The sequence below is a fragment of the Macrobrachium nipponense genome, chromosome 37 (genome assembly GCF_015104395.2).
Source record: "Macrobrachium nipponense isolate FS-2020 chromosome 37, ASM1510439v2, whole genome shotgun sequence".
NCBI lineage: Eukaryota > Metazoa > Arthropoda > Malacostraca > Decapoda > Palaemonidae > Macrobrachium > Macrobrachium nipponense.
In genome coordinates this window covers 56,086,614-56,112,742 of record NC_061097.1, presented here as the reverse complement: position 1 = coordinate 56,112,742, position 26,129 = coordinate 56,086,614, and the positions used below count along the sequence as shown (strand labels likewise).

The following is a 26,129-nucleotide window of genomic DNA, read 5'->3' as shown; positions in this document are numbered from 1 at the left end:
GAAGTGTGCCACAAAACAATGAGAGTATTTTTGGACAATACCACAGCCCTTGTACTATATCAAAAAGCAAGGGGGACACATTTGTTCAGCCTATGCGAAGCAACAAGATCACTTCTCATTTGGGCAGGTCAAAATCAAACCAAGAGCTGCTAAAAACAAGTTCTCCCCACGGAATGGACATTAGACCCGATAATGTGTCTTAAACTTTGGAAACTAAGGGGAAAACCAATCTTTGACCTGTTTGCAACTGCCAAGAACCATCAGTTGTCACTATATTGTTCTCCAGCCCTGGGCTGAAAAAGGATTTTGACGTAAGGAAAAAATATCTATTCTGGGCGATTGGCTCGTGTCGCCAGCGAAATATCCTTTAATCTATTATTTCTAGGGTAAAGTACTAAAACACATACCAGAGAATAAATAAAATAAAGAAAAAGGTCAGTATAAACTGACTCGCTCACCCTCCAGGAGGGTGTCGGTATGAACACTAGGCGAGTGAGACCACTACCACGAGCCAAATGCCAATAGAAATCTCCCACTACAAAATCCCTCCAAGAGGGGAGCCGACCAACAGAGTGAGCGGCTCGTAACTTACTACTACTCCATCCCATGCTGCCGACTGCTGCGCCTCTGGTGGCCATCCTGAAGTTAGCAGACAATCTTGGGGCGAGGGAGGGTGGGTTTAGGGTGGGATTTCGCTGGCGACACGAGCCAATCGCGAGAAATAGATTTTTCCTTACGTCAAAATCCCTTTTCTGGGCTCAGCTCGTGTCGCTGCGCGAAATCGTACCAGAGAAATAGCACAAGATTGTAAACAAAAGTAATAAACTGAGAATAAAAATAAAATAAATCAGAATAGGTCTCAAATAAAAGATAAAATATATAAGAATAGACTATAATTGCTAAAAGATACATATACACAGGGGTATAAAAATAGAAATATGCTTAAATTACCCTTAAATCTAATCATGTTTGTAAACATAAGGTAATACATATGTACAGGTAAAATTATTTACATGTATCAATGTTATCTGTGTAAACAGCATGTATCAAAAGTATAATAGCAATTAATAAAAACAATCAACAATAATAATATATAAAGGAATGTATATGACTTAATATACAAAACCCGTAACCATTATAATATGATGTATCCCTAGCATAAAAATAAGGGGAAAACATCCATGAGATCAATGTGTATAATCATTTGTGAGTGTCCCTAACCAGACAATAAGGGGCACCCACTACACTATCACAAAAGCAGCTAAGACACAAGGTGAATGCAAATGAACCAGGTAGGAATAGACGAACTTTTGGGTGAGGCAGGTAGAAAGGAGGACTGAATTTCTACTACAAACTAGCTTAGAGTCAGGGGAAACTATGTTACCCGCTGCTACTGCTGGGAATTTCAGAGCTTCCAAGGACTTAAGGTAGTGACGTTTTGAACACTGTCGGCGATTTCCATCCAGTATACTTTTCAACTCATCGAAGTTCAATATGTTGGAAATATTAATTGAGGTGGCTACTGCCCTGACATCATGTGCTTTCGGGAAAGAGTCAGGATTGGCTTGCTTAATAAAGTACAGGATTGTTGCCTGATGCCTTTAAGGATAAAGTTCCACCTTTTTCCCTCCTAAAGAGGGGACCCGACGAAGATGAGGAGGTCCTAGACAGAAAGGCTCGTAAGGTTGTAAACTGGGCAAAGAGATACATCTTGTGGAAGGGGTAGTACCTTCCAAGGTTCCCACCTCATCAAAAGGATCTTCATTCTTGCTAAAAAAGCTACGTTCCGGAGAAAGTAGGACTTCTCCTGTGGGAAGGAACTGAATATGATCCGGGTCTCGGATAGAGCCGACAGTTCTGAAATTCTTGCTCCTGAAGCTAAGCTTAATAAGAAGAATAGGGTTTTTCTTAAGAGCATTATAAACGAGCATGTGTCATTATCGGTTTCGGAAGCCAGTTTTAGAACATCGTTTTAAGAACCATGAAACTGACGTAGGCCTTACAGAAGGCCTAAGCCTAGCACATGCCTTAGGAATAGACGAGAAGTAGGAATCCGTCAAGTCTATGTTAAATCCAAATTGAAATATCTTTTTCAAAGCTGACTTGTTTGTCGTAACGTGCTAGCTGCTAAACCTTTTTCAAATAAGGATCTGAAAAAGGATATAGCTGAATTAACTTTCATGATTCTAAATTATCCGAATCTCTCAGGAAGGTTGCTAACTTTTTGACAGCAGCATCATACTGCCTCAAAGTCGAATCCCTTTTATCGGATTCCAAGAATAGAATATTCTGAGGGTCAATATTCGCATCTCTTTTGTTTGCCGCAAACTTCATGAAATCCATAAAGTTAGGGTTTTGAGAATCCCTGAGGAAGCGAACACAGTCTTCATTTGTACTGACTGGGGAGAGCTTGGGACGGGGATCTGAAGAGGACGAAGGCCCAGCTCCAAAATTAGAGGATACCAGTTGCTCTTCGGCCAGTCTGGGGCTACTAGAGCCACTTGACCCTTGAAAGTCCTGAGTTTGTTCAATACTTTCATGAGGAGATTCACTGGAGGGAAGACGTAAATCTTCTCCCAGTTGTTCCAGTCTAGAGCCAGGGCGTCCGTGGCATAGGCCAGAGGGTCCAGGTTGGGGGCTACATAACACGGTAGTTTGTGGTTCGCTTGTGATGCGAAGAGGTCCACCTGTAGCCCTGGGACTCTTCGAAGGATCCATTGGAACGAACTGTTGTCCAGTGACCATTCCGACTCTAGGGGTACTGATCGGGATAGGGCGTCTGCTATGACGTTTCTTACTCCAAGCTATGTGAGTGGAGGAAAGATGCCAAACTGAACTTGTCTGCCAGGGTGAGAGATGGCTATCATGACGTGATTTAGATGACGTGACTTGGAGCCTCCTCTGTTTTATACAATGTACTACCACTGCGCTGTCCAGGGACTAGCTTTATGTGGGAGTACTTGGGTGGGTGGGCGTAACCTTTTTAGAGTCAAGAACACTGCATTGCCTCCAGTACGTTTATATGGAACTGACGGAACTGAGGTGACCAAGTCCCTTGAACCTTTTTGACCTGGGAATACCCTCCCCAGCCGCTTAAGGACGCGTCTGTGTGGATGGTGACCCCTGGTGGAGGGAACTGAAGGGGTACTGACATGATAAATTCTTGACTCTCGCCCATGGCCGAAGTCGATCTTTAGAATCAGAGGCACTGAGGATAGTTGTCCCTGGACCTGACGTTTGGGGCTCTGCGTGGGGGAGCGCCAGATTCTGGTAGGTCTTTCAGTTTGGCTTTCATTAAGACGTTTGTCACTGATGCAAACTGGAGAGAACCCAGGATCCTTTCCTGGGCTCTCCTTGACGCTAGTTTGTGACTTAGAAATTGCTTGACTGACTTTGCTATTTCTTTCCTTTTGGTTGATTGGAATAATCGACAGAGTGTGGGATGATAGATTCCATTGAATGCCCAGCCACTGAAAGTTTGACTCTGGAGTGAGTCTTGATTTGGTCCTGTTATTTTGAAGCCTAGATATTCAGGAACTGAATCACTTTCAGAGTAGCTCTGTTGCATTCCTCGACTGATGGGGCCCAGATCAACCAATCGTCGAGATACGCTACTACCATGATCCCTTGCGATCTGAGTTGTTGCACCTACACTTCCGCTAGCTTCGTGAACACTCTGGGTGCCACGTTGAGTCCGAATGGAAACTACCTTGAAGGAGAACTGTCTGGTCTCCTATCTTGAAAACCAGATACGGGACGGAAAGGTCTTGCAATAGGGATATGATAGTAAGCGTCTGTAAGATCGATAGAGGTGTAAGGTGAACGGCCCCACGGGGGAAGTAGGGTCCGCACCTGTGAGATCGTGAGCATCTTGAACTTGTCGCAGCGGATGGCTAAGTTTTTAAGCGGGACAAGTCTAAGATTACCCTTCTTTTTTGTGAGCCTTTCTTTGGCACGCTGAACAAGCGACCTTGAAATTTTAATCTCTTGACTCTCGCTATAGCTCCTTTTTGAAGGAGATCGTCTGCGTACTCTGTCAATTCCTTGGAAGGAAGTTGACGGAAAGGTCTGGATGGAGGTGGGTTCGTCAACAGCTCCAACCCAGACCTTTTGACACTATGCTCTGAGCCCATTGGCTGAAGTTCCACCGGTGGCGAAAGTGAAACAGCCTCCCCCTACCTGAAGTTCTTCATTGGTTCTGGTAACCGCCTCGGCCTCCTCTGAAGTGCTTTCCCCTGTTAAAGGGGCCTCCCGATCCTCTCCACGAAAGGAATGCTTACCTCTATCTCCCTTACCCGCCGCGGTCATAACTTCTGAGAAGCTTGACTCTCGAAGGCTTGATTGTAAGCTGGAGAGATGGCGTAAGAGGTGGAGGGCTGAGGCTGAGGGGATATCACATAAATTGGCTGTGATTGACCTTTAGAAGTGGAGGGTTGGGCTGTCTGCACTAACGGTACTGTTGGAACTTGTTGAGGAAAGCGTAGTTGCTTCTTCTGGTAAGGGTAGGAAACGCCTGGGCTTCTTTTGTCCCTTACCTTTAGGAGTCAGGTCTGCCTCCTCTTAGCCGAAAGGCCCCAACAACGATCCTAAAGGCTCTGGTTTAACCTGGTAGCCTCTGATTGGACCTCCTTAACCATAGCTTCTGGGAAGAGATCTGCTCCCCAGATGCTAGACGAGAGTAACCTATTCGGTTCATGCCGAATAATGGTTTGCCTCTTGTAGGGGGACTGCTTCTCCTTACAATTCCGTCCGAGCAGTGGCAAACTCAAACATATCTGACTGTACCGTTTGAGTCAGGGCTTTGGTCATGAGCTTAAAAATCGGTTCTGATCCATAAGCCATGGTAGCTACCTCAGACATAGCCATAGAATTGATGGATCTGGCTAGACGCGATTTTGCATCAAACTCAGCCTGAATAAGGCTATCTGGGAGCCTGGGTAGCTTTTCACCAAACTGCTCCATAGCACAGGACGGTTTGAGTTTTGCCAGCGGAAGAATGTATTCGGCAAGTCTTCCCACAATTCTCCAACTGAGGGGAGCAACGGAGAAGTGGGATCCGCTTCCTTCAACTGCGGTATAGTTCCCCCTTTCTGGGCCGCTGGGATGGTCGACCTCGCGATCTTGGTTAGGAACGGGAGCGGGGTACTCTCATCCATTGTAAAAATGGTAAAGGGACTCTTAAAGGTTGTATCTGGTGTTAGAACAATCCATGTCCTCTAAACACCTGAGCCATTCTCTCTGAGATGGTCTCGTGAGTAGAGGACTGTCTCCTTAGGTACCTTATCGTCCCGCACCATAAGCCGACGGCGTAAGCCTTGCGTAGCCTATGAACGGAGGCTGGAGGTCTTCCGGGAAGAACTCGAAGTCCTCTATTCTTCGAGTCCCAAATTCGGTATAGAGATGAGACCGTCTTGGAAGGGGGCGTATGGACGCTACTCTCCACGGATTGTTCATAGAGAACTGAGGTAGTGAGTCATACGGAGGAAGTTGGGATCCACTCGTGTTGGACAGTCGGAGGAGAAGCTAGAGGAGTGATAAGTTCCAGAATCACAAAATGTAAGAATGACTCTGGTGGTGCCTTTTTGGCCAGCTCAAGAGAGGTTCCCAGACTTATGGAATTTCTGATGGACTTTCCGAGGCTATTACCTCAAAAGTTTAGTCTGCTCAAACAGCCTCACTTCAGATGGTTCCACGGAGAGCTGTCCACTCTGATCCTAACTGCATACAGACTTATCAGGAGATTGGTTTGAGTGAAAGGCTTTTCAAAGCCAGTTGCAGAAGCTATTGCTTGCTGCTGACACCAATCTTCAGGCAAAGTATATGAGGCTGAGTTGGCGGTCTTCAGATCCTGGTGCAGAAGACATAAAGTTTTCGTCTTCTAAGACATCTGTGACTGAAATGGAGATTTCCTTTTTTTCTTAAAATCTTCTTTAGGGCTATCATCCACTACAACTAAAGGCTATACACAGTGAACCCCCCATTTTTGTACATGAACTTTCCTGTCAGACATATACTTAGCTTACGTCTCTGACGTCACGACAGAATTCAAAACTCGCGGCAAACGCGACAGGTAGGTCAGGTGATCTACCTTACCCGCCGCTGGGAAGCGGGTGTAAGAACCAACATACCTTTCTTGCCAGATTTTTTCTGTCGTCGGTGTCGACCACACCTGTTGTCGGTAACCTCTTGACAGTTGGATTCTTTTCTCGTTTCTGCCCTGGATTGTTTTCTTACGGACTTTGGTGAAGTACCGATCTTTTGGCCTGGCATCGCGATTGTGGACAGTTATTGGACTTTTCTTTGGATTTTTTCTTGGATTCATGATGTCTGATGTTGATACTAAGAAAAACTGCTATGTTTAGAGTTTGTTGTATGACTGAGTGTAAGGTGAGGCTACCGAAAGCTGCGGTAGACCCTCACACGGTATGTTTGAAGTGTAGAGGGAATGAATGCACCTTTAATAACCCTTGTAATGAATGTGAAAAAGCTGAATGAGGATGAATGGAAGTCTTTGTCTTCTACTTGAGGAAGCTTGAAAAGGATAAAGTTAGGAAAGCTTCTTCCAGGAGCAGTGTAGATCTCGTATTTAGCGAGTTGGATGGTAGATAATCCTATTTTAGAAGTAGCTCCTTGTCAGTTTCAGCTCCTGCTCCCTGCACCGAAGCCGAAGATGCGCCTTCGGAAGTGGCCTCCATGAAAGCCACCATCGCAGTATGGAGAGGAAAAATCAAACTATTAGAAGGGTAATAAGAGTGATTCCAATCGTGATTTGTGCCAGTGTAAACCCCAGTGCGATGGGGAGGGTGCGTCTGATCGGCTCCCTAATGCTCCAGGCCTAGACCTCTTCCAGACTCCCCAGTCCCATGGAGGAGGAAAGTCGAAAGCCGCAGGGAGGTTAGGGAGCATCCCCAACGGTCAGGCGTCCCCTCGGTAGCTCCTGTTGATCGTTCCCAGGCTACCTTGGACGCTCCAAGAGAGAAATTTTGCGCCAATGCTCTCGTCTTCGCCTTCGCCTTCTCTTAAACGAGGATGGAGCTCTTCGGAAGCCTCGCGCCCTTCGAAGAGAGCCTGGAACGCTCCCTGCGCCCCGCCCTTCCAGCCCTGAAGTTTTTTCGGAAGAGCCTGAGGTGGAAGCGAAGAAGCGTAAGAGATCTCAGGAGTATCGTTCCCCGAGCGGAGATCGAGCCTCGTCACCTGTTCACGAGTTTGTGGAATTCTCCTGCAAAGGGTGTTGGGCAACCTTCAGGCGCAGATTTCGGCTCTGGCTGGCTCTCTTTGCGTGTCTTCTCGGTCGTAGGAAGGACGTCTCGCTTCCTGTAAAGAAGTCCAGACTCCCCTCTCCTGACTCTCGCTATTCGACGGAAGCGGCGCGCTCACCTGTGCGTTCGGATTCTCGCAGGAGGCTTTCTGCTTCGGACAAGATCACATCTGCGTCTAAGCGACATTCTCCTGACAGACAGGTTTCTCCTTCGGACAAGGAGCAAACTGCGCGTAGGAGATCCTCACCCTACAGACGCTCTTCTCGAGACAGGATCGCTCCCCTTGGACAGGCGCCAAGAGCCTAGTAGGCGCTACTCGCCTCGTAGCCGCTCCTCGTCTCGCCTCCACTCTCCGGTTGACAAGCGCCCTAAATCAGACAGGCGCCCTTCGCTGGACAGGCGTCAAGAGCTTGTTAGGCGCGTTTCGCCTGGCAGGCGCTCTTCTCCCGACTTTCAACTCGCCTCGAGTCAGGCGCCGAGAGCCTAGCAGGCGCTTCTCCCCACCTTGTAGGCGCTCACCTAGTAGGCGCTCGTCGCCAGAGATCCTCTCGCCTCGGTTCAGGCGCCAAGTAGCCTGGTAGGCGCTTCTCATATGAAAGGCGCTGTTCGGCCTGGTAGCCGCTCCCCTTGGTAGGCGCCAAGAGCCTGTAGGCGCTTCCTCGTATGCCAGGCGCCTGTTTTTCGGCCTGGTGCCGTCCCCTTTGGATAAGGCCAAGTGAAAATAGAAGGTTCTTCTTCAAACAGGCGCTCTGCGCCTGGACTGCCGCCTTACTCCTGTTAGGCCTCCAAGAATCTGGGAAACGCACTCCTCCAGACAAGAGGATGTTGCAAGTAGACACTTTCCTGAAGCATTGTCTCCAAGACGTATACGTCTTACTTCCTCTAGAGGACTCTTTTAAGAATAGTCGCGCCTCTAAGGATCATGAGGGCTCTTCAGCTCAGGAAGAACAGGACCCCTCAGAAGAAGAAGGACCAAAAGACTCCTCTGTTTCCTCCTATAAGAGGCTGACAGAGTTACTCCTGCAAGAGTTTGGAGATATCCTTTCTCCTGTGGCTCCCCTTCTCCTCTTTCGTTATTCTCCACTTCGAAGACGTCGAAGGTTTCGTCTTGTGTAAGGATGAAACCTACTGTTTCCATGAAGAAGGCGCTGAGAGGTTTTGGGGAATGGCTCCTTTCTAAGGAAGAGAAAGGGAAGACGGTTTTTTCTTTCCTCCGTCTAAACTGACTGGCAGATTGGGATTCTGGTACGAATCGGGAGAACCTTTAGGCCTCGCTCTCCCTTCGTCTGCGGACTCGGACTTCTCTTCATTGGTGGATTCTGCTCGTCGTTCCGCCCTCTTGTCCGCCAAGACTACGTGGGGAATGAACGAACTTGACCACCTACTGAAGGGAATGTTTCGAGTCCTGGAAGTTTTCAACTTCCTTGATTGGTCTTTAGGTGTTCTGGCTAATAAGACCCAGACCCCAGATGCTCTGTCTCCTGAAGATCTTAACTGTGTCCTCACTTGCATGGATAAAGCAGTGAGAGACGGATCGAGTGAAGTCTCCTCACTGTTTGGAGCTGGAGTGATTAAGAAACGGTCGGTCTACTGTTTGTTTCTCACGAAGGCAGTGTCACATGCGCAAAGGGCCTCGCTTATGTATGCTCAACTCTCTCCTCTTCTGTTCCCCAAGAAAAGTATTCAAGATGTCTCGAGTGCCCTTTCAGCTAAGGCTACTCAGGACATGTTAGCCCAGGCGGCCAGGAAACCTCAGCTCTGTCTTCCAACCCAAGGCCAAGAAAGAGACTCCTCTGAGACAGGAGCCCTTTCGAGGAGGACCCGCTGTCAGAGGTTCTGCAACCAGAGGGGACTAGACCTTTTAAGAGAGGTAAAACCTTCTCTAAGTCAGTCAGAGGGAAGAAATAGCGATCAAGGACTCCAGACATCAGTGGGTGCCAGACTACTGAAATTTGCCGACGTCTGGGCCCACAAAGGGGCAGACAATGGTCCCTATCGATTGTCAGCAAAGGATACCTCATTCCCTTCTCGTCAAGACCACCCATTGACGACAACTCCGAGGGAGTTGGTAGCCAAGTACAAGGACCCCATCATGAATCAAGCCCTTTCTCTAGCAGTGGATCTCATGCTTAGAGAAGGAGGCTATAGAACTAGTTGAAAAAAGATCCCCGCTCTGCGGGCTTTTACAACAGACTATTCCTAGTTCCGAAGAACTCAGGAGGATGGAGACCGGTGTTGGATGTAAGCGCCCTGAACGTCTTTGTGGGAAAAGAGGAAGTTCGCCATGGAGACAACTTCCTCAGTGTTAGCGGCTCTTCGTTCCAGGGGACTGGAATGGTGTCTCTAGACCTTCAGGACGCTTACTTTCATGTGCCGATCCATCCTTCTTCAGGAAGTATCTACGATTCATGATGGGAGGAAACATCTTCCAATTCAAGGCCTTGTGCTTCGGCCTATCAACTGCACCCCAAGTTTCCCACGGGGTTAATGAAAAACGTGGCGCAGTGGCTACATTGGAGGGGATGAGGGTGTCGCTTTATCTCGACGACTGGCTAATCAGAGCAGAGTCTCAAGAAAGATGTCTGGAGGACCTTCAAAAGACCCTTACATTGGCAAGTTCTCTCTCTGGGACTTCTGGTGAACTTCCAGAAGTCTCAATTAATCCCCAGTCAAGAGAGGATCTATCTGGGGATTCGGATAGCTTCTCTGGCTTTTCGGGCTTTTCCGTCGCCAGAGAGGATAGCTCGTTGCTACGAGAAAATAACGACCTTCCTAGAGAAAGATGCATGCACAGCGAGGAGTGGATGAGTCTGCTGGGGACACTCTCCTCGCTGGAGCAATTCGTTTCTCTAGGAAGGTTGCATCTCAGGCCTCTACAGTTCTTCCTATACCAGAATCGGAGGCGTCTCTCCCTAGATCTGGAGTTCTCCTTCAAGATCTCAAGGGAAATCAAGAGAGACCTTCGGTGGTGGAACAACCCACTTCGATTTGTGGAAGGAATGTCTCTTTACATGCCGAACCCCAGCCATGTGTTGTTTTCGACGCATCGGAGGCAGGTTGGGGAGCGACGCTCGGGACAAGAGAAAAGTGTCAGGCACCTGGAAGGGGGAGGGGATCAGGTGTCCTGGTACATCAACAAGAAAGAGTTGATGGCAGTCTGGATGGCATTGAAAGCCTTCGAACCCCACGTCCGAAATGCAGTAGTGCAGGTCAATTCGGACAACACAACAGCCTTGGCGTACATCAAAAAACAGGGGGGGAAGCGCACTCCATTCTCCTGTACGAAACAGCAAGGGCTCTTCTGCTGTGGTCTCAAACAAGGAAGATCAGTCTCTCACCAGATTCGTACAGGGAGAAAGGAACGTCAGGGCCGATCTCCTGAGCAGGAAGAATCAACTCCTGCCTTGCCGAGTGGACCCTCCACTCAGAGGTATGCCAAGACCTGTGGAGAAGATGGGGCAGACCTCACATCGATCTCTTTGCAACAGCAAAGAACGCAAAGAATCGAACTTTACTGCTCCCGATCTCAGACCCAGGAGCAGTATCAGTGGATGCGTTTCTCCTAGATTGGACAGGGCTAGACGTCTACGCCTTTCCCCCCTTCAAAGTACTGGACAAACCCTCAAGAAAATTTGCTATCTCGGATTAGAGGACAAGAATGACGCTAGTAGCTCCGTTCTGGCCCGCCCAAGATTGGTTTCACAGAGGTATGGAATGGTTGGTGGACTTCCAAGAGCACTTCCACAAAGACAAGATTTGCTCAAACAACCCCAGCTTCGGACAGGTATCACAGAAACCTCCCCGCTCTCAATCTGACTGGATTTCGACTGTCAAAAGTCTTGTCAGAGCGAAGGGGGGGTTTTCGACAAAAAGCTGCTAAGGCTATCGCCTCAGCTAGAAGACTTCGACCCTTAAAGTCTACCAGTCGAAGTGGGACGTCTTTCGCCGTTGGTGCAGGAACCAGAAGTTTTCCTCTTCCAGTACCTCTGTGACTCAGATAGCAGATTTCCTAGTTTTCCTCAGAGAAAAATGCGGTTTGGCAGTATCTACTATCAAAGGATACCGAAGCATGCTGGCTGCGGTGTTCAGACATAGGAATTTAGATCTTTCGAATAACAAAAGATCTTCATGATCTATTAAGATCTTTTGAATCTTCCAAGAAAACTTCGAACGAAGTTCCAAGTTGGAATCTGGATGTGGTTCTTCGTTTCCTGAGGTACGCTAGGTTTGAACCACCACATTTAGCCTCCTTCAAAGATCTCACGAGGAAAGCTCTCTTCTCATGGCTTTAGCATCCGCTAAAAGGGTTAGTGAGATTCATGCCCTAGAAGGAAGGGTAGGTTTCAAAGGAGATTCCGTGGTTGTTCCTTCCTTCCTTCGTTTTTAGCAAAAAATGAGAACCCCTCAAATCCGTGGCCAAGGAACTTGAGGTTCGTGGTTTATCTGCCCTAGTAGGGGAAGAACCTGAAAGAACTCTTTGCCCTGTTAGGAGTTAAAATACTACTTCAGAAGAAGAAAACCCTTAAGGGCATTGAGGACAGACTATGGTGCTCTGTAAAGGACCCCAGCAGACCATTGTCGAAAAAATGCGCTGTCTTTCTTCATTAGAAGTGTTGTGAAAGAAGCACATAGATCTTGTAATGAAGAACATTTGCAAGTCTAAAAGTCAAGGCTCATGAAGTGAGAGCAATTGCCACTTCCTGGCCTTTAGAAGAATATGTCTCTTCAGAATCTGATGAAAACTACATTCGGATGATGTAATTCAGTATTCGCCAACCACTACCTAAAAAAGACGTCAGTATTACGTATGACGAGTGCTTCGCGTTAGGCCCGTACGTATCGGCGGATTCGGTGCTGGGGCAGGGAGCTGGAACATATCCTTAGTAGTTTTTTCCCATTTTCCTTTTTTTTTTTTTTTTGTTAATGAGTTTATATGGTTGTATGAAAAATGATGCAGGTAGGCATCTTTTTTCGTTTCGTAATACTAATAACTTTAGTTTGGTTAGGTGATCGGATTTGGTTTGAAGCTCCCTGCGTTGGTAGTGGACAGGTTCTGTCATAGAAGAGGGCGAACCCCCATTGACATGATCCGACTTGGATTCTACTAAGTAAGCGGATATCAAGTCCCGTTAGTAGACCCAAAGAGTCTTTTCAGCTGTAGGTCACGCCCTCGCTGTAGCTCTTATGGCTATGCGAGACTAATAGATAGTATCTATGAAGTCTTCAGCCTAAACAGGTAAGAACAAGGTTATTTTTATCCTACAACAGGTGTTTGTTTACCTTTTCTTGTTATTTTCTGTCTTGTACCCTCCACCAAGGGTGTCAATCAGCTAAGTATATGTCTGACAGGAAAGTTCATGTACAAAAATGATATTGTATTTACAATAAAGTTTTGTACATACTTACCTGGCAGACATATACGATTGATGGCCCACCCAGCCTCCCCTCAGGAGACAGGTATAAGAGAGAAAAAATCTGGCAAGAAAGGTATGTTGGTTCTTACACCCGCTTCCCAGCGGCGGGTAAGGTAGATCACCTGACCTACCTGTCGCGTTTGCCGCGAGTTTTGAATTCTGTCGTGACGTCAGAGACGTAAGCTAAGTAAATGTCTGCCAGGTAAGTAAGTATGTACAAAACTTATTGTAAAATAATAATATCATATTGTGCACTCCGGATTCGCAGACAAGTATTACGGATTTTTCCCCCGGAACATATACCCCCATTATTTGCGGAAAATTCGCTTATTAGTGGTATTTTTCAATGCGAAATATCCACAAATTCCTGTTTTTTTTTTATATATAAATTACATCATAAAATGCTCTAATAGGCAGTTTTAAGTGTGTTTATAGGGGTTTCTACTATTCGTGGATTCTAGCTATTCCAGGATAGGTATGATATGCATCCCCCACGAATACGGGGGGAACACTGTAGAACAATGTTAAGCTCAGTTTTTAGTGGAAAAGGAATAGACCTCTCATCTAGCCAAGATATTTCCGATCTTATCAAGTTGTTTGATACGACCAAACAGAAGGAAAATAAGATAGCAACATGGAAACTAGAAGTAGTCTTCAAGGTGGTTGGCAGATCCACGGTTTGAACCATTACACTCAATCTTGTTGAGGGATCTCTTTAGAAAAACAGTATTTTTAGTAGCTTTTGCCACTGCTAAGCATGTGAGCGAGTTGCAGTGTTCCCCCATATTCGTGGGGATGCGTACCAGACCCCCGTGAATAGCTAGAATCTAGGAATACATATGTAGTAGTTGTAACCCCTATAAAAATGCTTAAAACTGCCAATTTTGTCAGTTAATACTCAAGAAAAACCTGCTAAAAATGTTTATATGTATATATGTACTTGGTTTTTTAAATAGCTTTATCACAAAAAGTGCATTTTATGATGAAATTGATAAAAAAAAACAGGAATTTGTGGCTATTTCTCATAGCAAAATATGTACGTACGTACTGCGAAGACGCGAACTTCTTGTGAATAATGGGTAGATATGGTCCATAGAGAAATCAGTGAATGCGTGAGTCCACGAATGCCGAGAATGTGAATATACTTGAGTTCCACCGTACATGCAATAGACAAGAGAGTTAGTTTTTCCCAGGGTGACATACTATGTTCTTTCACCCTCGGTTTTTAAAACAAAACGAAACGCCATTCAAACCATGGCCTCATTCTTTTTCGACAAAGGGCTTGATGGACATTTTAGGTCTTGATGAAGAAGAAAGGACTCTGTCTCGTAAGGGCACTAAGGTATTATTTACATAGAACATAGAGGATTTGGGGCACATCAAGCAAACTCTCGTGCTCAGTAAAGAACTCTCTTGTTCCCTCTCAAAATAGCATTTTTTCTGAAAGACCTTATTTCAGAAGCCCACTTTCAAATTGAAGAGGATGCATTACCCTCAATTAAAGTGATAGCACACGAAGTAAGGGCGGTAGCCACCTCCCTAGCTTTCAGGCACAATTTATCCAATGCATCTATTCTTCAAACAACATTTTGGAGATGCAAATCAATCACATTACTTACAGGAAATAGATACTATATACGTATGAAGATTGCAGTACCTTAGGCCCAATTTCAGTTGTGGGCAAAGTGTTGGGGGAGGGAGTGTAGGAAGTACTACTTCCTTTCCTTTCTCTTTGCCTTGTGGTAAGGGTGTTAAGTCATAGGGGAGCCTGGGGTTACTATGTCCGGGGAGTACCCTCCAGATCTATTTTTAATGGTTGGGTAGTGGTGTTTGTTTTTAATTTGGTGTTAGGCAACTACAATTATTATTCTGGTTGTTTGTGTTTGGTACTGAGCCCAGGGCAGGGGCAACTTTTAATTCTTTGTCAGCAATCCGAGTAGGCAGTCCCCGGGTTACGACGGGGGGGTTCCGTTCTTGAGACGCGTCGTAAGCCGGAACATCGTCAAAAATCCTAAGAAAACCTTACTTTTAATGCTTTGGGTGCATTGAAAACTATGTAAACTGCATTCTTATGGCATTTTTCATCAAAAAACCTTCAAATATTGATTATTTTGCATTTTGGTGTCATTTCATCTCCCAGATGAGTGTTGTAGGCGTCGAACCCGGGAGCCTGTGTCGTTAACCCTGGAAAAAATAACGTCTATTGACAAGTGTCGTAACCTCGGAACGTCGTAAGCCGACACCGTCGTAACCCGGGGACTGCCTGTATAGGCAGTCCCTGGCTTACAACGGAGGTTTCATAAGCCAAAAATCGTCGTAAGCCGGAAAATCTTAAAAAAACCCCAAGCAAACCTTACTTTTAATGCTTTAGGTGTATTAAAACTATGGAAACTGCATTCTTATTACATTTGTCATAAAAAGACTTCAAATATTGATTATTTTGCATTTTTGGAGTCATATTTCTTCCACCAGACTGGTTTTGTAAGCGCTGTAACCCTGGAAATAATTCATGATGAATTAATTGAAAGGCGTTGTAACCTCGGTACGTTGTAAGCCGAACCCGTCGTAAGCCGGGGACTGCTTGTACTCCTTCACTGCAAGGGATCCCATGCAACCAACAAGTGGCTCAGGCTATACTGCCTCCGTGCTACAGATTGAAATAAGTGCCAACCAAAGGCAGTAATTTCCTGCAGCTACTCTCTCACCAGGTCAGGAACCAACAAGCATTTTCACCAATGCTGGATTTTGTTTCTATTTTTATTTCATTACAGTTATTAGTGTATTAGAGTAGATAGGTCCATGCATCCAACCTCTCACAGTGTGGGATTCAGTTATGTAATTAGTACTTAGTAAGTTGCATATATAAAAATGACACTTTTATAATAATTACAGTAATTACATGATCAAAGCCTCCCTCTTCCCCATTGCATGAACAAAAGGGGCAGAAACAGAAACAGAGGTTCTGAGCTGAGCTGGCTCCTCTCTTTCGGGGAAAAGGAGGGGTCAGTTGCCTAGCCAAAACAAACTAGCACTACCGCAAATTTCCAAAATTCTAGCTGCTCACGAGTGAAATTTATACTAGTTGTGTAATTACTTGGTAAGTATATATAAAACCTAGTTTTATTATAAGAATGTCATTTTTGCCCCAAAGATATCACAAAGCCTTTCAAAGATATTGGTTTGAATCTTAACAAAGTACATATTTTTGTTGGCAAATAAATAATTCTTTAAATCATATACAAAATGTAACATTCAAAGTGTAATTTACATATTTCTTTTATCCATTGTAAAAGTAATAGCCCTGTATAATACTTTTCTACATGTTGCAGGTACTCAGCTGGATTTACTCTACCTAGGATGGGTGTGGTCGTTAGTTTATCCTGCTATTTTAGTGTTTGTGATTCTACCTATGATCATCCTTGTGCTCCTTTATGTTAGTGCTTTTCTTCTTTACATCATTAAAAGAAGGTAGGTTCTGTGACTTGTGACAAGATTGAAGATGAGTGACTATTTTTGCTTGCATTTGTAAGAGTGTAATACTTGCTATAGACAGGATCATCAGCTCATTCAACAGGTACTTATTGCTAGCATACTGGTTTTGCATCATTTTCTTTTCCCTGGTACTGCCATTTCCTGCTTTTTTCACTATGAAAAAAGTTCAGATACCCAGTGAAGAAAATTAAGGGATGTATTTTTCACTAAAACCCCTCACTTATTTCAAAACTTCCAGTTATTGAAATGCTATCCCCTATAAAATATTTGTGTGAAAATCAGTAAGAATCTTTCTATGAGCTGAGAATACTCCAGACGTACAAAAAAAATACACCACAACAAAATTGCCAAAACTTAATGAATGTGAAGAAGTTACAAGTTTGTGATATTTAGGTACCATTTTTGTTTTTATTTTTTTGTACATTTGATATTCTTTTATGTACAGTAAAGGTTAGTATTATTAAAAAAATTAGAAACCTCCACCACTAAAGCACTGACAGTTTTCTGGTATGTTTTTCTTTATAATGTGTAGTAGTCACAAAATGAAAATCTGTAGTACATAGTCACAAAATAAAATAGGTCAAGAATTTTGTTCTCATATTAATGGTGAAAGCTGAAAATGTTTGTACTGTACTGTATGTGCTGTGTTTTGTGATATTCTTTTATTTTTATTTTCTCTCCTCCAAGCCTCAAGTTTTCTGGCAATTTTAGTAACTCTTCCACCAGAAAAAGAATATAGTGATATGACATTGGATTGACGGATAACAGTAGCCATTAGGCAGAGTAATCGTCTCTGTCATTTTATTAAAATTATGACCGCAAACAATGAGGAAATACGTTACTAACATGCATTTAATAGACAGAAGAAATCTCAGAGGAGAAATAATTTTCATAAAAAGGTAAAGTTGCTTCCCTCCCATATCTAATTCTGATTTAGTGAGATTTAACTTCATTTTAGGTAAAGAGCCACAGTTCCTATCAACCATGCTGTGGAAATTACCAAGAAATACACAAGAATATTATTGAAGAAAATTTCAAAATACCGTAATCTCCAAAGTTATCTTATTTCTGAACTTGTCAGTTACATTTTGATTTTGTTTTTGTGCTAGGATATCTATTTGGACATGCCAAATTTTGCAGGTCACTCACTTAAATTGATGTACATAAGTGTTAACATGAATCTAGGCCTCATTTACTTTTGCACAGAGGTTAAACACATGCCACTTAATCAAAAGGATGTCTGGATGATGTCCAGTTCATGTTCCAGAATTTACAGCTTAGGGCTTGATATTAGATTTCAAGGGAAAATGTAAGGGAAACTCTTGAGGATCAAATTTAAAAGGGAATATATTTCAAGTTAATTACTCGACGTATTCACGGGAGGCACCATAAGGGCGGTAGGACTCTCACGTTCTGGCTTATTACCGAGAAAAGGTGCTTGTAGCACTAGAATCATGTGATCTGGTTGCCAACACGTGCTGAGGACTTGGAGCATGGATAGGGAGGTGCCCAGAGCATCTAAGGATAGAGAGATCCACCTTTCACAGCAGGGATGAAGGCAATAGGGTACCTGGAACATAGTATTGCTCTATAACACATGCGACACACAAATGTACTGATTAAATGCAGTGATGCCACCAAATCTTCAGACTTGCTTAGTATAAATCTTACTTTCCCAGGATTCCCTCAAAGGGCAAGAAGTGACTGAATTACTTCACAGAAAGTTATTGTATTGAATGGGAGGGTGTGAAACACAGACACCGACTTAACGTTATCCCTCCATTAATTTCTCTTAGCGACTGCTAATACTGGGAGGTCATTCAAGCAATGAGCACTAGTAAATTACATAGAAGGGAACCAAAGCGCTCAAATTAGATTACCTTATTAGAACAAGGGAGATGGCTGTGTGGGGATGACAAGGGATAGCTATGAATGTTCACACAGAACAGAGATGAAAAATAAGTAAGAAGATAAAAGTGACTGTCACACTATGCCAATACTTTACCATCTTTGATCACTGGTGTCCACTTCTTAAAGGGCGCCAATGAATAAAGGAAGATGCACTCAAATGCCGTCAGGTAAGGTCTAGCTTGCAGCCACATAGAAATAAAGGACAAGGGTAGCTCAGCAGATAAGGAGCTGCTGATGGGATTGGGTCTGTGGAGTGTCTGAGAGCGCGGCCCTCTTGGTGACGTCTTTTATTAATTTTGTGTGCCCTCTGGCAGCTTCTGGATTAATTCTCGGCTTTTGAGAGCTGGCACTGGTGTTTCAAATTCTGAAAGGCAGAACAGCCAAAGAGAGGGATGCGCAGATTAGTGAGAAAGAAAAAAAGAGATGCCTTGCGATTGTTCATTTGAAAGATTTATGTTAAACTGAGTGGCAGATTGGGGAAAATATATAATACTAGTGTGAAATAGTGTTTATTTTAGGGGCTTTACATATATTAGAGCACATGGAATTAATGTTAGCTGTGGGATATCTCTAATATTCAAGTGCAGGGTACACTATCAGTTCTTGTTACATCTGATAAGTTTTAGGGCAGTGGTTCTTAACCTTGGGCAGGTCAGCAATTTCCAGGGGAGGCACAAGCCCTAGGGAAAAAAATTATCTAATTATATTCATTATTCTCTAAACAAGAGTGAGGAACTAATAGTCAGCTAGAGTCTACTACTCTAGGTAGGCTTTTTGGGCTGGCCATGTTTTGTAATTATTGACCTCCCTTCTTATCCCTCGAAACCCCTCCTCTTTCTAATTTTTTTTCTATTTTCCTTTAAATCTGAGAGGGAATTTTACTCAGATGCAAAGGGGCCATGAAAGAGAGGACCAACTCTTAGAGGGGCAGCATGGTAATAAAAAGGTTAAGAACCACTGTTTTAGGGGTTACTTCAAGAAAGCAGCCATTTTTAACATTATATCATTAAATGCTATTGGTGGTATTTTTCACTGAGAAATATTCACAAATTACTGTATTTTCATATAATTTTTGTAACTGCATTTTTTGTGATAACACTATTTAAATACTCAGGTACTATAAGCATTTTTTTTTAACTAAATAGGCAGATATAAACGTTTTTAAAAGGGTGTCAAGTATTTGTGGATTTTAGCTATTTGTGGGGAGGGTGTTGGTGTTGTGGTACACATAAGCTGCAAATACTGGGGGTTGACTGTATTCTTTTCCTGTCGTCTTAAGTAATGATCTTGCATTTAGATCTAATGAGTAAGGAATGTTTGCTTGATAGATTATGTATAATTATTATATTTTAATGTGGAACTTGAGATTTTTCTGAGTCAAACATAAGACAATATTCTACAACTGTGTGAACAGTCAAAGTACTTTGCAGTCTTAATATTCCAGTATTTCTTGATGGTAAAAACAGATTTTCATTGCAGTGTCCATGGATTGTGAAGTTCATTGCAATGACCATGAATTGTGAAAGTATTTAATTGATTTTAAATGATGTCTGTTTTGTGATGAAATAGTGTTCAGATGAACAAGAACAGTTAAAAATTGAGTAATCATTACAGGTTGAATTATTGGTATCTTGAAGAACGAGTAACCTGAATATTCAGTAGAATTACTATCCTTTATAAAAGTAAGAGACAGAAAGACAGTGATAGTTGTTATTCGCATTAATAGTATATTTTTAATGACAAAAAAAGTTCTGGCACCAATGATTCTGTGCCTTAAATTTTCTGGAGAGAAAATAAATTTTAGCATTGTTTTTCTGTGGTGTTTTTAATCTTGTGAGACAGGACAAATTTTTCCACTGAAGTCTATCTCATACCTTACAGCATGAGCCACTGTTTCATATACTATACCGTATATACTCGTGCATCATGTGACTTGAAGACCTAATTTTGGAGCTAATTTTAAGGGGGTCGCTTTATACACGAGATATAAAATTAGCGTATATAATATTCACATATAGTACTAGTATCATATGATAAAATACAAACATGAATGTACATCTTTTCCATGGATCTTTTAAAAAGTTATGCTTTACTTCACTGCATCCAGTGATATTGTATGTGTTTTCATATTAGTATTTGTATTATAAAATACAAACTGTAATCAATGTTTTGGTTTGGAAATCAACTGAAGGCAATTACAAGGTAAGTTTATTTCGATGTATTGAACTCAAATCAGAGCGATTTTCTTGCTTCTAGTTAGCGTAAATCTAGATAGTACTCTATTGATATTGCTGTGAATGAAATTTAGTTTTTTTTCATTAGTAGATACCGTGGTGGCATGTTTATTGCGTAAAAAAAATCAACATATTGCTTTTGATATTTTCACTTGATTTAATCATAATATGTACTACGAGCTTTACATAGTTATCTTTTATCAGAGTGAAAACAGTAAAAGCTGTTATTTCATGCCAAATAGTTTTGTTTAAAACACATTTCTCTCAAATTTTGTTTACCGTTGAGTTTGATGGTAGTATACCGAAGTTTGCTGGTGTTTCATCAATGTTGCCAATGCACAATAATCGTCGTTAGCAGATGAACGTTCTTTCCTCAGCGTCAGCTACAACTTGCAGCTTAAATTTAGCAGTATATGCAGTTGCCAATCTTTTCTCCATAGCAAATAAGGATAGTAATGTAAAAATATATCAGTCCTATTTTACTTAACATCATTTGTAACATAAGTGTGGTAATTTTTTACTGCCGTATGATGGTTGAGATGCAAGCAAACCGCTGTTGTTATCAATTCGGTTGTTTGTAGCAAATCAGCTGTTTCTGGCTGTGTTTACACAACAAGTATAACATTACTAATGATACTTTTAGCTTTTTTCCTTTTTTTCCTTTTTTTTTAACTTAACTAGGAAGATGGGATAGAAAAGAGATGGAAAGGGAAAAAGGGGTATTTTTTCTCTGGGGGGAAAAACCGGGGTTAGCCTAACTATTAAATGAGATAGATAAAGAGGGAAAAGCGGTTTTAGCCTATTGTAATTTTGGTTCTGGAAAATTGAACTCGCATCGAATACCATGAGATACATGATCAAATAACTTTTTTTTTAAGGGTGTAAAACTGGTGGTTGCATAATATGCGAAATCGCTTGCTACACGAGTATATATGGTGTGTATATTTTTATAATAATGTAATTTAAGAGATGGAGCATCATCATTTTTTTTGTGACCCATATGGTCCACCCCAAAGAGTTCTTCATAAATTGGAGTATGAAAAACAAGGAGCAAAGTAAACAGCTGAAGGGGTGGGTTAACAATTTGACTGGAGAAATAACTAGAGGAAGTATGGACACCATGCAGAAAGGACACAATGGGGCTTGAAAGGTATTCACTGCAAAAAACTAAAATAATGAACTCAAAAGGGACTAAATTAATGACTCACTTTCCTTCTATTGCTTTAGACACACAGTAAGGCTTTAATCTTTTTTTGAATAAAAGCCATGCTTTTAATTCATGGGTTACCATAGGCCTATGAAAAACATTCTTAAGCCTCTAGGAGGGATGTTTAATTTCTAAGAATTATTTCACGAATAGTAACTTTGATGCTGGAAAAATGGTGATTTTTTACAATGAAGCCGTAGTCTTGTCTTCAAGGAGTTACCCTTCCTAGGTCTATCCAGAGCTCCATGGTGACCGGACTAATGTCAAAGAATTCTCTTTTAGCTGATCTTTTGGCTGGGTATTGTGCTGCAATGATAAACATTATAATACATGATAGATTATAAATGGACTCGGTATAAGAGGGCACTTTCTCTTGTCATTAGAGACACTAAACCCAGTTTACCTACATCAAATCTCTCAAAAAGAAGTGGCTATGTGTATATGTACCATCATATTGTTTACATATGACCAAAAACGACCAAGAAGCCATTCCTTTCTCTGGTCAGTAAAGCACTGTGTACTGAAATCAGACCTCTGAGAATTTCACTCTTTGCTTATTTATTTCATTACCAAGGATCATGGAAACATATATTTTGAAAGCTAAGTGCATAATTTTAAGTTCCAGTTAAAAAAATTTTAGTTCAGACTGTGGAACAATGATTTAGTTGTGCGTGAAAAGCTGTAAACCGGCTTTTTTGCGGGCACACATTGAAACTTCTCCCATTTCTGATTGTTATTTTGTAAAAGTGAAAATTGTTTTGGAAAATTTTTATTCTATTTAGAAGTTTTATCTAAAGAAATGTTCCATAATTATTATTATTAAGGATTCAGATAATCCTACAATAGCCTACTAGGCAGTAGCCAACAATCTACATCGATTCATTGAGAATTAGTTAGCTAGACTGTAGTAGGTATTGTTTGTAGCCTATAACCTAGGATTATATATCCTTAAGGTAAGGTGACCAGATTTCTGAGACAAAATCTGGGGACATTTTCGTTTCAGAGGCGTTAAAACCTCCAAATCATGACATGCTTTTGTCATTGAAAAACTAAAATGGGAACACTGCCCTTACCATTGATAAAGCAGCATTCAAAAGTTTCTCTCACCCTATTTATCCTAAATTGCAAAGGAATTGAATGAAAATTCAGTTGATTAAATCTCAAAGGTTGTAATTTTGACTATGAACCAGTGATTGACCAGTATTAAATTTAATATCAACGGGCGAAAACACTGCTGGATGGCAGCCAGAGAGTGGTGCTGGCAGGAATGCAAGAGAAGAGTCTGAGTAGGGACGTGCATGACGATACTGTCAATGGTTTGGCGGGAAATTTGGTTTTATGTTCTTGGAAGATAATCTCGAAAATTATGCCATGCAAAACTGTTTATCATTTCCTTAGTTATATACACTGTACAGTGTGAGTAGTACGGTTTGCAACTATGTATAGTTTGGCCAACATTTTTGTTTCTTTATCTTTTTCCTGTATTCCAAGATAGGTATTCCAAGATAGGATCTTTCAATCACAGTGAAAACCAGGGACATTTTCGGGGGACAGAAGTAGCCGGGGACAGGTAACTGAAAACGGGGTTTCCCTGGATTTCTGGTCACCCTACCTTAAGGGTGAACAAAAATAACATGGAGTAGGGAGTAACCTGAAGTGAGGTAAGATGTAAAGACATAGCCTGTTAAGCAATGGGCTTAGGCAGTAGCTTAAGTGTACACCAAAGACTTTAAGATTAGGTAAGTGGCTGTATACTTAAGCATAGTTTAGCACTAGGTTATCATGTGCATACCCGTAAAAGGCTTAAAAGGGAATTAGATAATCTGGGTTGATTCGACAGTAACCTAGACTTGGTGATAGCCTAACTATAAAGTTTCACATTAGTAAGTTTCTGTTTTATATATTAGACCAAAAACACTAGACCAGATAGGCTATGAGGTAGCAGCCTAGCTTGAAGGCTAAAAATTACACCTGGTTAAGCCCCTACCCTTAAAGGTGGATTAATCAGGAGTCGACAGTAACCTAGACTAGGTGATAGCCTAACTATAAAATCTCACATCAGGAAGTTTCACAGTAGAAAGTTACTGTTTTATATAGTAGACCAAATAGCCTAGAGCCAGATACAAACAACCTGGGTAAGAGAAAAAAAGTTAGCCCTGACTATGAGTGTACATATGAGTAAGTTTTTATTTTATGACTAGAGGCTGATACCATTATGGTAGCCCATTGGTAAGGCTACGTAGTAGTGGAACTCGTGTGTAGCCTATATCCTTAACCCTAGAGGTGCTAGGGGGTTGCCAATTAAGGATGGCAGCAATATTACGCATTAGCAACTTCAGTAATGGAACCAATATTTTCTTGCTAATTTTTAAACTTATCACCCTATGTTATTCATATTGTACTCACCTTGTGTCGCAGAGTAATAATGAAAAATTAAATACAGACAGTCCCCAGTTATCGGCGGGGGTTCTGTTCCCGAGCGGGTGCCGATAAGTGAAAATTGCCATTAACTGAAATTTGGCGATATATGGCACCTCTGTTAAGGTATGTTATGGTGACCTTATGGCACTGATAACCAGAACTCGGCCTGTTATGGCGCCATATACTATCGCCATTTTTATGGTGCTAGATGAGCGCCATAAAATCGGATCACCGATAACCAGAACTCACCCTGTTATACGCCATATATTGCCATTTTTATGGTGCTAGACAAATGCCATAAAACTGGACCGCCGATAACCGGGGGCTGCCTGCATAAGATACTTCTGAAAACTGATATATAAAAAGAATATTTTTTGGAAAGAAAACATTTTTTTGAAAAACTGCATTTTAGTTTTGGAATGCTTCATACAGTATATTCTGAGATAATTGCAAATTTTTCTGTGACACTGTTACTCCTTGGCTATTCAAGAAACACCTGTAAAATTACAAAATATATACAACAGTTATTAATTGGTGGAATCGATGTATATGTGTGTGTATGTTAACCCATAAGGTGCGGCGCGGCGCTGTTAGCGACGCTTTATTTTCAAATATCGCGGTTAATTTAGACCCTCCCCTTAGCTCTGTTTCAGTGACGTCAACAGTCTCACCAGCCATTCAGCTCACTCTTGGACATAAAAGATGCCAGATTTCTCTTAATCATAGGTATCAAAATAGCATAATTGTAAACCTTCCGTCAGGCCCGGGGGTTGGGACCAGGGAGGTTTTCATATCTTGAATTTACAACGTTCGAAAATTTATATAAATCTTTGTTTTTATTGTAAATTTTGATGATAATGGCTTTTGATGATGATGCTTATTCCTTTCCATCAGATACTGATATAGAGACATAATTATAGCGAGTGACAATAGTAATATTGGTTTAAAAGTTAGTTTGCATATGTCTGTTAACATACACACACACACACATACGTACACCGATTCAACCAATTAATAACTGCTGTATATATGTTTCTTGAATTGCTAAGGAGTAATATTGTCATGAAAAAAATGTGAAATTATCTCATAAAAAACGTCATAAAGCATTCCAAAACTAAAGTGCATTTTTTGAAAAGAACGTTTTCTTTCAAAAATATATTCTTTTTAAATATTAGTTTTCTAAATATCTTGTATTTCATATTTTATTATTAATCTGCGAAACAAGGAGAATGCAACTATGTATAACATTAGGTGATAAGTTAAAAAATAAGCAAGAAAATATTGGTTCCATTACTGACGTTGCTAATGCATAATATTGCCGTCGTCCTTTGGTAGCAACCCCCTAGCACCTCTTGGGTTAACTGACATATACACACTAACTTTTAAACTAATATTACTATCATCACTGTCATTATAATTATCTGTTTTGATATCACTAGTTGATGAAAAGGAAAAAGCATCATCATCAAAAGCCATTATCACCAAAATTTTAGAAAATAAACAAAATTTACATAAATCTTTGAACATTGTAACTTCAGGACATGAAAGCCCCCCTGGTCCCACCACATGGGTTGGTGGAAGGTTTGCAATTACAGTATGCTATTTTTATACTTATGAATGAGAGAAATGTGACATCTTTTTTGTTCAAGAGTGAGCTTAATGGCTGGTGAGACTGTTGACATCACTCAAACAGAGCTATGGGATGGGACTAAATTTACTGTAATATCGGCGCTGTCCTAGCACAGCATATAAAACGTGCTGAAGTTCAGAGAAAGAAGAGGATGCTTTCTGTGGAGACAAAGATGGAGATAATCTAGAAGTGTTAATGGTTTCTGCCATTTGTTATTGTGTTTCGTAAAGTTAGTGTTAATGTTTTCTGCCATTTTTTAATGTGTTTTGTAAAGTTAAGCGTTCATGTTTTCTGCCATTTGTCCTCCTCCTCTGTCGTCACTTTCGGACATCACCTCTCTCTAAAGGTAAGGTTCCACATTTTGCAACATACATACGTAGATGTACGTACAGTATTTCTTGTACTCTGTACACTAATACACTTTATTTACAGTGGTACCTCGACATATGAAAGGCTCAACTTACGAAAAATTCGAGTTACGAAAGCAAATATGAAGATTTTTTGGCTCTACATATGAAAATAGTTCAGGTTACGAAAGGTTGTTGCTGTAAAGTCTCGAGA

General features: G+C 41.8%; 1 protein-coding gene across 2 annotated transcripts in view; it reads left to right on the top strand.

Moving 5' to 3' along the window:
* The window catches only part of LOC135209269 (DGAT1/2-independent enzyme synthesizing storage lipids-like), a 152,121-nt gene that overhangs the window by 81,484 nt on the left and 44,508 nt on the right, over positions 1–26,129 (top strand). For both annotated transcript variants that reach the window (XM_064241977.1, XM_064241976.1), the window contains exon 3: positions 16,003–16,141. In XM_064241977.1, the coding sequence (XP_064098047.1) occupies positions 16,003–16,141 (139 nt within the window). The remainder of the gene's footprint in view (positions 1–16,002; positions 16,142–26,129) is intronic.